The sequence below is a fragment of the Mus musculus genome, chromosome 9 (genome assembly GCF_000001635.26).
Source record: "Mus musculus strain C57BL/6J chromosome 9, GRCm38.p6 C57BL/6J".
Lineage (NCBI taxonomy): Eukaryota > Metazoa > Chordata > Mammalia > Rodentia > Muridae > Mus > Mus musculus.
This window is the reverse complement of record NC_000075.6, coordinates 65962008-65975439: the sequence shown is the minus strand read 5'-3', so window position 1 is coordinate 65975439 and position 13432 is coordinate 65962008. Positions and strand designations below refer to the sequence as shown.

Here is a 13432-nt window from a genome sequence, read left to right as displayed (position 1 = left end):
AACACGGCCCAGAACTAAATCCCTCTACAGAAAGCAGGTAGCTGATCTCTCACTCACCCATCTCAGAAGATGTGTGCCCTGCATCACTGCATGTTCTACCTCTTCCTGCTCTAATTTCTCCACCAAGAACTCTAAGTCAAAGACAAAAGCAAAGCAAATGGAGCTGCCTGTAATCCCAGCACTAAGGGTGCTTCAGCACAAGGGTTGCCATAAATTTATGGTCAACCAGGGCTACAAAGTGAGATCCTGTTTCAGCAAGAATAAAAAAAGGAGGAGGAGGAGGGAGACCAGGCTTTCACTGTGATCCTCAGGTATACATGGAGTTTAAGACCAGCCTGAGTTACATGAAACAGCTCAAAAAGGGACAGAGCCAGGAGAGCTTCAGTGAAGCCTCTTGTTTTAAATATCAGTACCTGTTTTCTCCTTAGTAGAGAAACTAACCTGGCAACACCAACTCTTCCACAGAAGAATCCTAACAAGCCCACAAACTGACAAGCTAAAGACAATACAAAGACTAATCAGAACAGGAGAGGATGTTTCTGTGGGAATTTTGTTTGTTTCTTGAGTCTCCAGGCACAAGCTAACCTCTAAATAGCTATACATCTTAGAAAGATACTGAGTTCCTGATCTCTTGCCTCTGCCCTCCAATCCTTGGAGATAAAGAAATGCATGACCATAACCAGTTTAACAACTTTTTGTTTTGTCTTGTTTTGTTTTGAAGACAAGGTCTCACCTTTGTAGCCCTGCCTGCCCTGGCACTATGAAGACCAGGCTGGCTTCTAACACACAGAGATCTACCTGCTTCTGCCTTAAACTCAAAATCAATATATATCTGAGTATGACACCGAAATCCTCATTCTCCTTTCAAATGCTGGAATTAAAAGTATGTGCAGAAACCAGGCATGGTGGCTCAAGCCTTTAATGCCAGCACTCTGTGAGCTCAAGGATAGCTTGGTTTCCAATGCAAGTTCCAGGGCTGTTACCAAAGGAATTCATGTTTTGAAAAACCAAAACCAACCAATCAACCAACCAATAACCAAAAACCATGTGTTGAAAAACGTGTGCTGGCTGTACCTGTCTAGACAGGTTTTTAAAGCAGTGGTTCTAAACCTGGGTGTCTTGACCCCTTTGACAAACCTCTAATTCCAAAAATATTTAATTATGATTTATAGTGGTAGCAAAATTATAATTATGAAGTAGCAATAAAAATAATTTTATGGTTGGGGTCACCACAATACGAGGAACTGTATTAAAGGGTCACAACATTAGAAAGGTTGAGAACCACTGCTTTGAAACATCAATTGTCAGATTTGGTTTGTTTGTTTTTTTCTGTTAAATATATTAATTAATACCTTACATTTAAAAAATTGATGTCAAGAGGCTCCAGAGAAATGTTCAGTGGTTTAAAGAGTACTTGTTATTCTTGCAGATAACCCAGGTTCAATTCTCAGCATCAACAACAGAATCTACAATCATCCATTACCTCCAGTTCTAGGAAACAGGGATACCCTCTTCCAGCCTCCATGGGCACCAGACACGCACACATTCAAGAGTGGGCATGCACACACACACACACACACACATAGTCAAAACACCCACACCCATAAAATAAATCTAAAAACAGTAGCAAAATTAGGTTGGAACCATGAAAGAGAGTCCAGAGAATTACTTGTTCTTTCAGCTTTAATCAATTAACTTTTGACGAATCTTTGCTAGCACTTCAGTTAGTATACCATTTATACAACATGCACTTATACTGATTTATCATTATAACATCCTAATGGAGAAAAAATGGCTATCTGGCATCATATGCACAGTAAAAATAGCAGCATTATTGTGACTGCTTATAAAGACTTCCTGTAAGAAGACGTTAGCAATGAAAACACCAAACACAAAGACCACAGCACACGGTCTACTCACCAGTTTAATGGCTACATATTCATTGGTGTAGAGATTTTTACCTAAGGGAAAAAGAGAATGTATATATTTAGTGATATTAGCTTAGAAGGTCATGAGAAAGGTGGCTTTTCTAACTGGGCTCAGTACAGGAAGCCAGAGCTAAGTGAAAAGCTAAACAGAGATAATGAGAACCAGCAGGGCTAGAACAGAAAACAGGCTAAGAATCTAAAAATGTAAGCTGTACAAGAAACTGTTTTGTTTTGTTTTAAAAAAGGAACAAACCAACCAAATCCACCCCCTCTTCTCTCCTTTATGCCCCCACAAACATGCAACCTTATTATTTCTCAGTTATTAGGGCATTAAGTCAACTGAGAAGAAATGCCACAATCTCAAAGATAGAAATTTAAACTTCGTGAAGGTTAGAGTAGGAAAATCAGGAATTCAAGGTCATCCTTGGCTACTTGTTGAGTTTAAGGCCAGCCTGGACTACATGAGCTCCTGTCTCAAACTTCCTCCCATCTCTAGAAAAAAAATTAAACTCTCATCTGGGAGTTAAGAGGGAAGAGGAAACAAGAGGTGAATATTTAAGGTGAACCAAGGTGGTAGTCACATTCAGCAAAGGAACAAACCTGGATACCACTGTGAACAAAGAGAAATGACTGTAGGTGACAGAAGGACCAGGGAAGGAGTCTCAGGAGTTCAATTTTCTCTCTTTGACTTCCCTCCTCCACAAAAATCTCAAAGAGCAAGCAGTATTTTAAGAGCTGAAGACTGGGTAAGATCATTTCAGGAAGAGGAAACTGCAAAAGCAAACAAAAATGAAGCCGAAGAAGCTACAGACTCAGAGTGGTGTAGTCCTTAAGTTTAGTGACATCAGGGACGAATGGAGACTGACAAGGAGTGGTTACAGCAAAAACTGGAAAAGTTATAGCTGTCGTAGGAAAACCTCAATACCATTCTAGATTTAAAGCAGAAGATTTGGAGGTAGAATGATCACATATCAGATCTACAACTCTGAATGATTATGTATGCGGCAGCATAAGAGCTAACTGCAAAGTAGGAGAGCGGAAGTAAAGGGATGCCTCTGAATGTCTTACTACCCACCACATACAAGCACCATCCATCCAAGATGAGCCACGGGCAGTTCTCCAACATTAGAGAATATGCCCTAGCTGCTCATGCAGTCCAGTGTATGTGATTAAAAACCCAGCCAATAAATTATATAATGAGATGATGCTAGGACAAAAATATGAACAAGTACATAGAAGAATCTGAAAAATAGGGGAAAGTATGTTTGGGTACAAACATTTCAAGTAAGAAAGTCAAGTAACCTGAAGAATAAAGGTTACTTCTTATATTTAAAACAGAAAAAGAATTCCAGGTAGGGCATAGTGACACATACCTTTAAACTCTAGGAGTGGGAAGTCAGAGGGCAGGTGGATCTGTATGAGTTCAAGGACAGTTTGGTCTACATCAGCAGTTCCAGGCCACATGGAGCTATATAGTAAGGCCTTACCCTACCTCAAAAGAAAGAAAGGAACCTTTGATTTCTTTGAACACTTGCATTTTTAAAAAAGATGTGTGATTTTTATGATACTATAGATTCATTTCAATATAAATATTTTTCCTTAAATCTACAAGTAAAAAAAAAAAAGGTTCCAAGAATAATGTGTCTTATATGTTCTGCAGCTTAGTACACAGAGGCCCTGACCTATGACAATATGCTCTGAGGTGTGCATACTGCAGAGGAAGGCTAGCCAAGGCCATCCACAGGCTTCCTCTACTGATCATCTCTGGCGTCCTTCCATTTCTTCTCATGTACCACATTCTCTAGTTGTCTGGGACTAGTCAGATATCAGATTCTACATTTTTCTAGCATGTCACAGGATCAGATTGTGTTTAGGGGTATTTCCTCTTGTGCGTGTTGACATATGGGGGATAGAATTCGGGGTCTTCCACGTGCTAAGCATGACCTGTGCTACTACTAAACTACATCCCTAGCCTGGGGGAGGGGGGGAATCTTCCTTAGAAAATCTTAAAGTGGCATAGGGTTTCACCTGGGTGATAAGAAACTAGCTTTTATACAAGATTCAAGAAGCTTAATAACACAAATGAACACCTAGTTTCTAGAAAATTGTAAATTGTAATGTGTCAATTTATATTTGTTGTTGTTTCTTAAGACAGGATCTCTTTACAGTCTGGCTTGGCTATATAGACCAGGGTAGCTTTCAACTCAGAGATCTACATGCCTTAGCCACCCTAGTGCTGGTACTGAAGGCAAGTAAAACCAGGCCTGCTTATCTATCTATCTATCTATCTATCTATCTATCTATCTATCTATCTATCTATCTATCTATCTATCTATTTATCTATCTATCTGGAAGACAGGGTCTCAAAATGTAGATCAGGCTAAACTTGCACTCATAACAATCTTTCTGCCTCAGCCTCTTCAGACCAGAATGACAGGTATATGTCAGGTATGTTACATATATTTTTTTCTACCTTAGGGAGACAGTATGTTTCCTGAGCACAAAAATGGTGTGTGTGTGTGTGTGCGCATGCATGCACGTGCACAAGCATGAGAGAGAGAGAGAGAGAGAGAGAGAGAGAGAGAGAGAGAGAGAGAGAGAGAGAGAGAACATTCACTGTCTTTTAGGCTTGTCATTAAGCTACATCTCTACCCCATCAATATTTATATCCCCAGTAACAAGTACAGTATCTAACATATAGTAACAGATGCTTGCTAAAGTGAACCAAACTGACTTAGTCCTAGTTGGTGGGTCCAATTACTAGGAGGTGATTGGATCAGAGGAGGCTGACTTATCAATGGATTAGTTCAGAGGTAGATTCATAATTTGATGGCACTATTGACAGGTAGTAAAAATTAGAAAATGGAGCCTAATGAGAGGAAGTTGATCATCAGGACATAGTTTTGAATGGTCTACTATCTAGCTCCTGGAATCCATCCATCCATCCATCCATCCATCCATCCATCTTCCCCTCCTCTGGCTTTTTTTCTTCCAGACCCAATGAGGTGCACAGCTCTGCTGCACTATACAATTTAGTCATCTGTTCTTTTTTCATCAGACAATACCAACAAACGCAGGGAATTATGGACTGAAGCATTTGGAACCATGAACTAGATAAACCTCTCGTCTTGTATGCTCTTTATGAGAAACTAACATATGGGTATGTTTTTATTTCATTATTCAACTTGCTGAGAATCACCAGTAGTCTTATGCTAAGAGAAAATCAAGTGGTATTTTAAAAGTATTATCTTGGCCCTACAGTATAAGATAAAAGAGAACAACTAGGGTGAAACACAGGGCATTCTCCGAGCAGAGCACTTAGAGAACCACATTTCTGGCACAGGATGATTACAAGGATTATGAGCTAGAGCACGTGAAAGTCCTCTGTAAACTGAAAAGTATTAAATAAATCTCATTTTCATTATTATTTTAAGTATGAGGTAACAGCCCCCTCTAAAAAAACTAAAACAAATAAAATATTTCAGGTATTTTGAAGAGAAAAAATAAGTACCCCCAGTTAACATTTAATAGGGGATAAGAAAATAAGGCTAAAGTTGTGTCCTCATGCTAAGTGTGGCAGCCCACCCCTTTATCTAGTGCACAAAGAGTAAAGACAACAGGATCTTGAGTTTAGGGGCTACGTGAGATCCTATCTAGAAGGACAAAGATCAAAGGAGCAAGGAGATGGGTATGTGTGGGGATGGGTGTGTGTGTTGTGGGGGGGGAGATGCTCTTAGTGAGTGGAGAGCAGAAAAGTCAGAAGAGGAGCATAATCAGTGTGCTTTTCTTCAGTTCTCTCTAAACTGGAAAGCGATTGATTATGAAGTTCTTCTCAGATGATTCAATTTTATATTTAAAAAATTTACTAAATGTTGAAGTGAAGCTATTTCCTGCAGACATGACAAGACCATCTGCCATCATGAAGAATGACTCTTATGACTTATGAATACCTTGGTCTCCAGTCATCTGGACAAGAAAAGTAAGCGATACAGTGACAGCTACACATATGGCAATAATAACAGGGCTGCTAACATTCCCTGGTAGAAAGAAGGTAGAGGAGGTCTTCTGGAGATTCCAGTCACTACCACTCTCCTCACTCCCTGCAGCTCTGTGTGGTCCGAGGGGACAGGGTGACAAGTGATTTAAAGATAGAGGTTGCCTAGGAGTTAAGACTACAGTGACACAGCTCTCCAGAATTGGGACCTTCTGGTAAAGTATTATCCAGCTAGTTATCTAGTTATCCATGCTGTTGTAAGTAACCCCAATAAAATCATCAGGCCACCCTGACGAGTTCTTGATGGTTTCTTGAGCCTCTCAGTGCCCTATTTGGGGTGGGGGGAAGGTTGGTTCTTTATGCCTTCTAAGGGAACACAAGCATAAACTCAACTTTAGGTATGATTGTTGATACACTATAAAATGCTGACTGGTTTGTGCTTGTTTACTTTTTCTAAGAATGCCAAAAGAACTGAATAAATGTTATTCTCTTATTTAATAGCTAAAGAACACTGGAGGTGATGCAATAATTGTCCTGGGCCAAGCACTGTTTAAATCAATTCCTTTGCCAGGGGGCAAAGGCATCATGAAGATTGAACAGGGGCTGGTGAGAGGGCTCATGCAGTAAAAGCGCCTGCCACCAAGCCAGATGACCTGAGTTAAGATACCTAGAGCCCACCTAGCAAAGGGGACAACAAAAATCTGTGACTTCCACATGTACACAGTGGCACATGCCCCACCCGATAGACAAAATAGATAAAGTTTGTAATTAAAAAAAATTGTATAAGCCAACAGGAAATACAGACATTTAGAAGTTCAATCATTCAGTCAATATGCTCAGTGAATATACTGTACTCAGAAATGTTGCACTGGAAGAATTTAATGACAAAGATTTGTGGGTCAAAGTTCTATCCTTTTAAAATTAATAACTACTTCAACTAAACATATACATAAAATGTATCAATAACTGTGAGAAAAGGTACGCAGCTTAATGGACTGAAAATCTATGAATGAGCTGGCATGATACCAAGCACTCAAAGCTTTAGTAGCCACTGCATAAAATCTACAGGTTTAACTTTTTGTTCTAGGCTCTATCATTAATGACAGAGAAACTGTATTTACAAGTTTTGGAGCACTTTTAACTAAAAACTCAGCTTCTCTAAGAAGCAGCCTAGATATGCTACTGACATTAAAACATCTGAAGGAAAACTTCCTGATTCAGTGAGTTACCTACAGGCTACATTTACTGAAAGCTCCAGTAAGACAGCATTTCTCAAAGAATCAGTAGCTCTTAGTCAAGAGTCACACAATTAAGGAAACATAAAGGGTTTAATCATCTTTCTAGCTGTCAAGCTTTCTTGCCCTACAGTGGAAGCAGTACATATATAAATTACTACCTAACCTTTATTTCTTAAAATCCAGCAAGAAGAAATTGAGGCAGAAGCTGGAAAGCTCAGCAAATAAGAGCAGAGCAGGAAGGACCAAAGTTCAGTTCTTAGCATCCACGTTAAGTGGCTAACAACTAACTACCCCTAACTCCAGTTTAGGGGATCCATTGGTCTCTTCTAGTCTTTTCAAGAGAGGGGCATGTGTGTCCATGTACGTGTACACACACACACATACACACACACACACACTGAAGGAAGGAAGGAAGGGAAGGTGGGCAGTCAGTCAGTCAGGCAATTAGCATGGAGAATAAGTAAATACTTCTGCATACCTATGAATAGTTACCATTCTACTTAGTGAAAAGAGGGCAATTAGTCCACTGCTCCCTCCAGTCCCACCCAGAGATCGATCATCTCTTTATGTGTACAGGATGATTAAGGCAAAGATTGGTACTACAATGTTAAATTTTTCTCAAATAATGATCAGTTAATTTTAAGGATAATTTATATGCCAATTTCTCAATTTTTGAGTTTCAAATTTTCTTTTTTTTTTTTATTACGTATTTTCCTCAATGACATTTCCAATGCTATCCCAAAAGTCCCCCATACCCTCCCCCCCACTTCCCTACCCACCCATTCCCATTTTTTTTGACCCTGGCATTCCCCTGTACTGGGGCATATAAAGTTTGTGTGTCCAATGGGCCTCTCTTTCCAGTGGCCATCTTTTGATACATATGTAGCTAGAGTCAAGAGCTCCGGGGTTAGTTCATAATGTTGCACCTACAGGGTTGCAGATCTCTTTAGCTCCTTGGATACTTTCTCTAGCTCCTCCATTGGGGGCCCTGTGATCCATCCAATAGCTGACTGTGAGCATCCACTTATGTGTTTGCTAGGCCCCGGGAATTTCAAATTTTCAAAAGCTTTTTGCAGCTGGAGAGATGGCTCAGCAGTTAAGAGCACTGCTTTTCTGGGGGTCCTGAGTCTAATCCCCAGCAACCACATGGTGGCTCACAACTATCTGTAATGTGATCTGATGCCTTCTTCTGGCATAAAAGTGTACCTAGAGATAGAACACTCAAAATAAATAAATCTAAAAAAAAAAATGGTTATCAATAATAGCACTGGGCTGGAGAGATGGCTCAGCAGTTAAGAGTACTTGTTCTTTAGTTCTTAGTACTTGTACTTAGTTCCCAACACCAACACGGTGGCTTACAGTCATCCATAATGCTGGTTCCAGGAGAATTCAATTCTTCTGTGGGCATTAGGCACAGTCATTCAGACAAAATACTCATACACATAAAACCAAACCAACAACAAATAAAACAAAAAACCAAGTATTACTTTTTTTTTTGCAATACTGGGGATTGAACCCAAAGCCTCATGGATGCTACGCAAGTACTCTACTACTGAGCTACAGCTAACCTTTGTCTTTTTGGTTAGGTTAGGTTTTGAGAGAGTGTCTCATATATCCCATACTGGCTTTGAATTCATTATGCTGTCAAAGATGGATGGCCTGGTCTTCTGTCTCTATCTCCTAAGTGCTGAGATTATAGGCTGTGCCCACCATACCTAGCTTATAGGTACACTCTACCACCTGAGATATATCTTTAATACTGCTACTGCAAGTGGTATGATACAGGTGTACGCCACTATACTTGGCTTTCACATACACTTACTTGTTTGTTTGTTTGTTTGTTTGTTTTTCAAGACAGTTTCTCTGTATAGCCCTGGCTGTCCTGGAACTCATTCTGTAGACTAGGCTGGCCTTGAACTCAGAAGTCTGCCTGTCTCTGCCTCCCAAGTGCTGGGATTGAAGGCATGCGCCACCACCACCTTTATTTTTAAAGATCTTAGCACATTCATTTTACTATCATTGATGCAATGGGGGATGAACTCAGGGTTCACATATGACAAGCCATCAGTCGTTCTATAACCCAGCAACATATCTAGCCTCAGGGCATTCTTTGGAGAAAAATATTTAGTAAAAACAGACATTATTTTGAGAAATTTTTATTTCAGGCATATACATTTTATGTGTATGGGATTATAGTATTTATTTTTTCATGTAACTAATGGTCAGAAAAGTTATCTATAAAACCTGATTGAAAATCAGTGTCAATTACTTCATTTTGTGATAAAAAGCTTACAACAGGGGTCAGTCTAGTTTCTAAGACGTTCCTAAAGAATCAAACACTCAAAAAAAAAAAAAAAAAAAAAAAAAAAAAAAAAGCGGGAGGCAGGGGCAAGTGGAGTGGATCTCTGTTAGTTGGAAGCCAGCCTAGTCTACAGAGTAAGTTCAAGGACAGCCAGGGCTCCACAGAGAAACCCTGGGATTATAGGTGTGTAAATCACACTCATGCTGGGGCCTCAAAACTTGGGCCCTGAGCCTGCAAGGCAAGCACTCTACAAACTAAGTTACACCCCCAGCTCCTGTTCATTCTCTTAACTAGATAAATAACACAGAGTTGTTTATCTGTGCCCGTGCTTCTCAACCTCAGCTTCTGAGTGCTGCAATTCTTCACTACAATTCTCATGTCGTGGGGACCCCCCCCCCCCGATTAGAATTTGTTTAAAGGTTTATTTATTTATATGAGTACACTGTAACTGTCTTCAGACACACCAGAAGAGGACATCAGATCCCATTACAGATGGATGTCAGCCACAATGTGGTTGCTGGGAATTGAACTCAGGACCTCTGGAAGAGCAGCCAGTGCTCTTAACCACTGAGCCATCTCTCCAGCCCCATAAAATTATTTTTGTTGCTACTTTATAACTATAAATTTGCTATTTATGAGTCATAATGTAAATATTTTTTGGAGACAGATTTGCCAGAGGGGTTGTGACCTACAGGGCTTGTGATCACATGCTATGATATAATTAACCCTGTCCTGCAAAGCCTATGTACTGAAAGTCTGGTTATTTGGAGAGGCTGTAGAAGCTTTGAGATGGGGCTTACTGATATCTTTAGATTATTGAGGGCATCGTCTTGGAAAGTAGTTTACTTGAGAGCCTTGAAGTTCTCATACAAGGATGGTTACATATAACTCCTAGTGCTTTTAACTCTAGCAAATACCATCTGCAAGGGAGCCAGGGGTCGAGGCATCAAGCCTATACTATGTATGCTACTTGGCCTCTGAAACGGAGCTAAAGGAAAGCTTTTCTCTTTTCCTCCTCTTTCCCTCCATAAACATCTTATGTCAGATATTTTGTCATGTCTTCTTAGATGAAAGATATTTGAATTGTTTTTAACATCTAAACATCTTTAACCAGACTATCTTCAAAAGTGGCTATGCCATTTTACTTTCCCAATATCACTGTATAAGCAGTCCAATCTCTATCTAGTCTTTCCAGCAAACACTAATTCTTTCCAGAGTTGGTAAGTTTGAAGTAGTTTTCATCTGTATTTCCTCGATGACTAAAGAAGTTGAACACTTTTCATGTGTTTATCTTCCAATTTCAAAATATTGAATTAAAGTATATTCAAATCATTTGTTCATCTTTTAAAAGACTTATTTTTAATTGTGTGTGTGTGTGTGTGTGTGTGTGTGTGTGTGTGTGTACATGCTTACACTAGAGGCATTGGATCCTTTGGATCTGGAGTTACAGGAGGCTGTGAGGAAACCAAAATGAATACAGAAAACTAAACCTGGGTCCACAGAGAGCACACACGTACGTACGTATGTGCTCTTAAGTGCTACATAATCTCTCCAGCCACACTTAACTTTGCTAATTTTAATGGGCTGTCTTTTAATTTATTGTTGAGTTTAAGAAGAGCTCTTTATGTTTTTTTAAAAGTACTCTTATAAGGTAGTACCATTTAATACCATACACACAGGTGTGTGTGTGTGCCCACGCGTGCGTGCACATGTGCATGTGTATAAGTGTGTAAAGTTTCCATATGGCTTTATCAATTGTCCTTAGTATTAACTATCTATCCCTTCCTATCTCCTCTGTCCTGTTCTCTCATCTATGCATACTGCTGTGGAAGAAAAGTAATAACCAGCTTATACAGCTGTGAACCCTATGAGCTACAATAGTGACTGTCCTGGAAAGACGTGTCCACTAGTGTAACAGTGGCTTAGATATTATGGGAGTAACCAGTACTTCTCTGATGGACTCAAAGCATGCTCCACAAGACAGGTGTCATGCCTGCCTGGTACTGTTAACTAGGGCCAAAACTGAGGGCTGACCAGGTCACAGGATGTAGGAGAGAACCTCATACTATTCTAAATGGCCTGCTGCCTAAGTTCTTATGTACAGGTTTGAGCATTTCTCAAACATCATCAGTGAAGGTTCTAATTTTAATAGATGCGATTGATATAGACACCACAACTGGTCACATTGCAGAGAACAGACTGTGGAGTGTTCAACTCTAAATCAGACATTTATACTATACCTCCCCCTCAAGGTTAAGAGAACATCACAGAAGAGGGGATAGAAAAATCCTAGGCGCCAGAAGTAAATGTCTGTATGTCTGTAGTATTTGCCCAATGTGATAAGGTAGTTATAAATACAAATTGTAAGTATAAAATTCCAGCAACTATGACTGCATGCACAAGTTAGGGTGAAAACAAAATGCCAGCACAGAGGGAGAAGCTCAGGAACTCCTACTCTAGCTGAGCCGTTCCCACACATTAATTCCGACTGTGTGCAAGTATGCACGTGTGTGCGCACATGTGTGAGTTTATGTATACTACAGACGTGCATATGCCTGAAGAAGCCAAAGGGCATTGACTTCCCTAGAGCTGGAGTTTAATAGGAAGTTAGGAACCACCAGTGTGGGTCCTGGGAAACAAATCTGGGTCTTCTGCAAGAGCAGTAGACCCTCCTAAACTTAGCTATCTCACCAGCCACCATGGTGACTTCTTTCTTTCTTTTCTTTTTTATTTGTTGTTTTGGTTTTGGTTTTTGTTTTTCTTTGAGACAGGGTTTCTCTATGTAGCCCTGGCTGTCCTGGAACCAGCTCTGTACATGAGTCTTGCTTCAAACTCACAGAGATCTGCCTGCCTCTACCTCCTGAGAGCTGCGATTAAAGGCCTGCCCCCACCACTGTCAGAGAAGCTATGGTGATTTCTTAATTCCTGTATCAAGCCAAAATTTTTTCAATAATTGAAACACATGTTACATAGGAATTTAGGGACTAAGTCTGTGCCACACACTTGTCAAAGTTAAAGATAGTCACAAACTATCTTACACATTTATCCTATTACCCACCCTAGTCCTTTATTACTAACTTCATTAAGTCTTCTTCACTCACAAGGTCTCCTTAAGCTAGTAAATACTGACCCTTTCCCCTCAAAGAACTAGTAATCAATTCCTGCTAGCTTTGAATTAATCTCTTTTGCTACTGCCAAAAGTTAGATGATAACTTGGCTTATTCATTTAGCCTTTTCTTTTAAAAAAAAAAATGGTTGGCTAGGGGCCTGGAGAAGTGGCTTAGATCTATCTATCTATCTATCTATCTATCTATCTACCTACCTACCTACCTACTTATCCATCCATCCATCCATACATCCGTCCATCCATACATCCGTCTATCTGTTCAATGATTATGGGTGTTTTACCTGCACCACATGTACACGGTGTTTGCAGAGACTAGAAGCAGGTTCCACCTTCCTGGAATTGGACTTAGAGATAATTGTAAACTACACTTGAATGAAATCAAACCTGCTCTTGAAAAGCAACCAGTGCTCTAAGCCATCTCTCCAGGCTCCCAGCCAGCCATTTTATTGAGTATACATTATATATCATACATAATGAAAAGAGTTACGGATATAAAAACAAAGTGCTGACACACAACCACATCCTGGAACAGAACAAAGTACAATAAAGTAAGAAACACAATGACTAGATTATGTCACCTTCTTTCCTATATGAATGGATCTATGTCATTCCCCTCTTTACGATCCTTCATGATTCTATCCCAGAGTCACAGAAACACTTCACAATTTGGTCCTAATTTACCTAGTAGCACATCTATTGCTTTGTTTTGTTTTGTTTGACTTCACATCTTTTGACTCAGCTATTTATAATCATCTGCTGCACTGATAATCTGCTGAGCAATCTCACCTAGCAATTTTGTACCCTGCAACTGGACAGAGTCCCTCCTTAATGTCTAGCAGCAAA

General features: G+C 39.8%; 1 protein-coding gene across 17 annotated transcripts in view; it reads right to left on the bottom strand.

Annotated features, from left to right (window-relative positions):
* The window catches only part of Csnk1g1 (casein kinase 1, gamma 1), a 136048-nt gene that overhangs the window by 69576 nt on the left and 53040 nt on the right, over positions 1-13432 (bottom strand). For all 17 annotated transcript variants that reach the window (XR_003947839.1, XM_017313273.2, XM_030244228.1 and 14 more), the window contains one exon: positions 1921-1961. Coding sequence is in view for 16 of the 17 variants with exons in the window: in XM_017313273.2 (XP_017168762.1) it covers positions 1921-1961 (41 nt within the window). In the remaining variant the exon portion in view is untranslated. The remainder of the gene's footprint in view (positions 1-1920; positions 1962-13432) is intronic.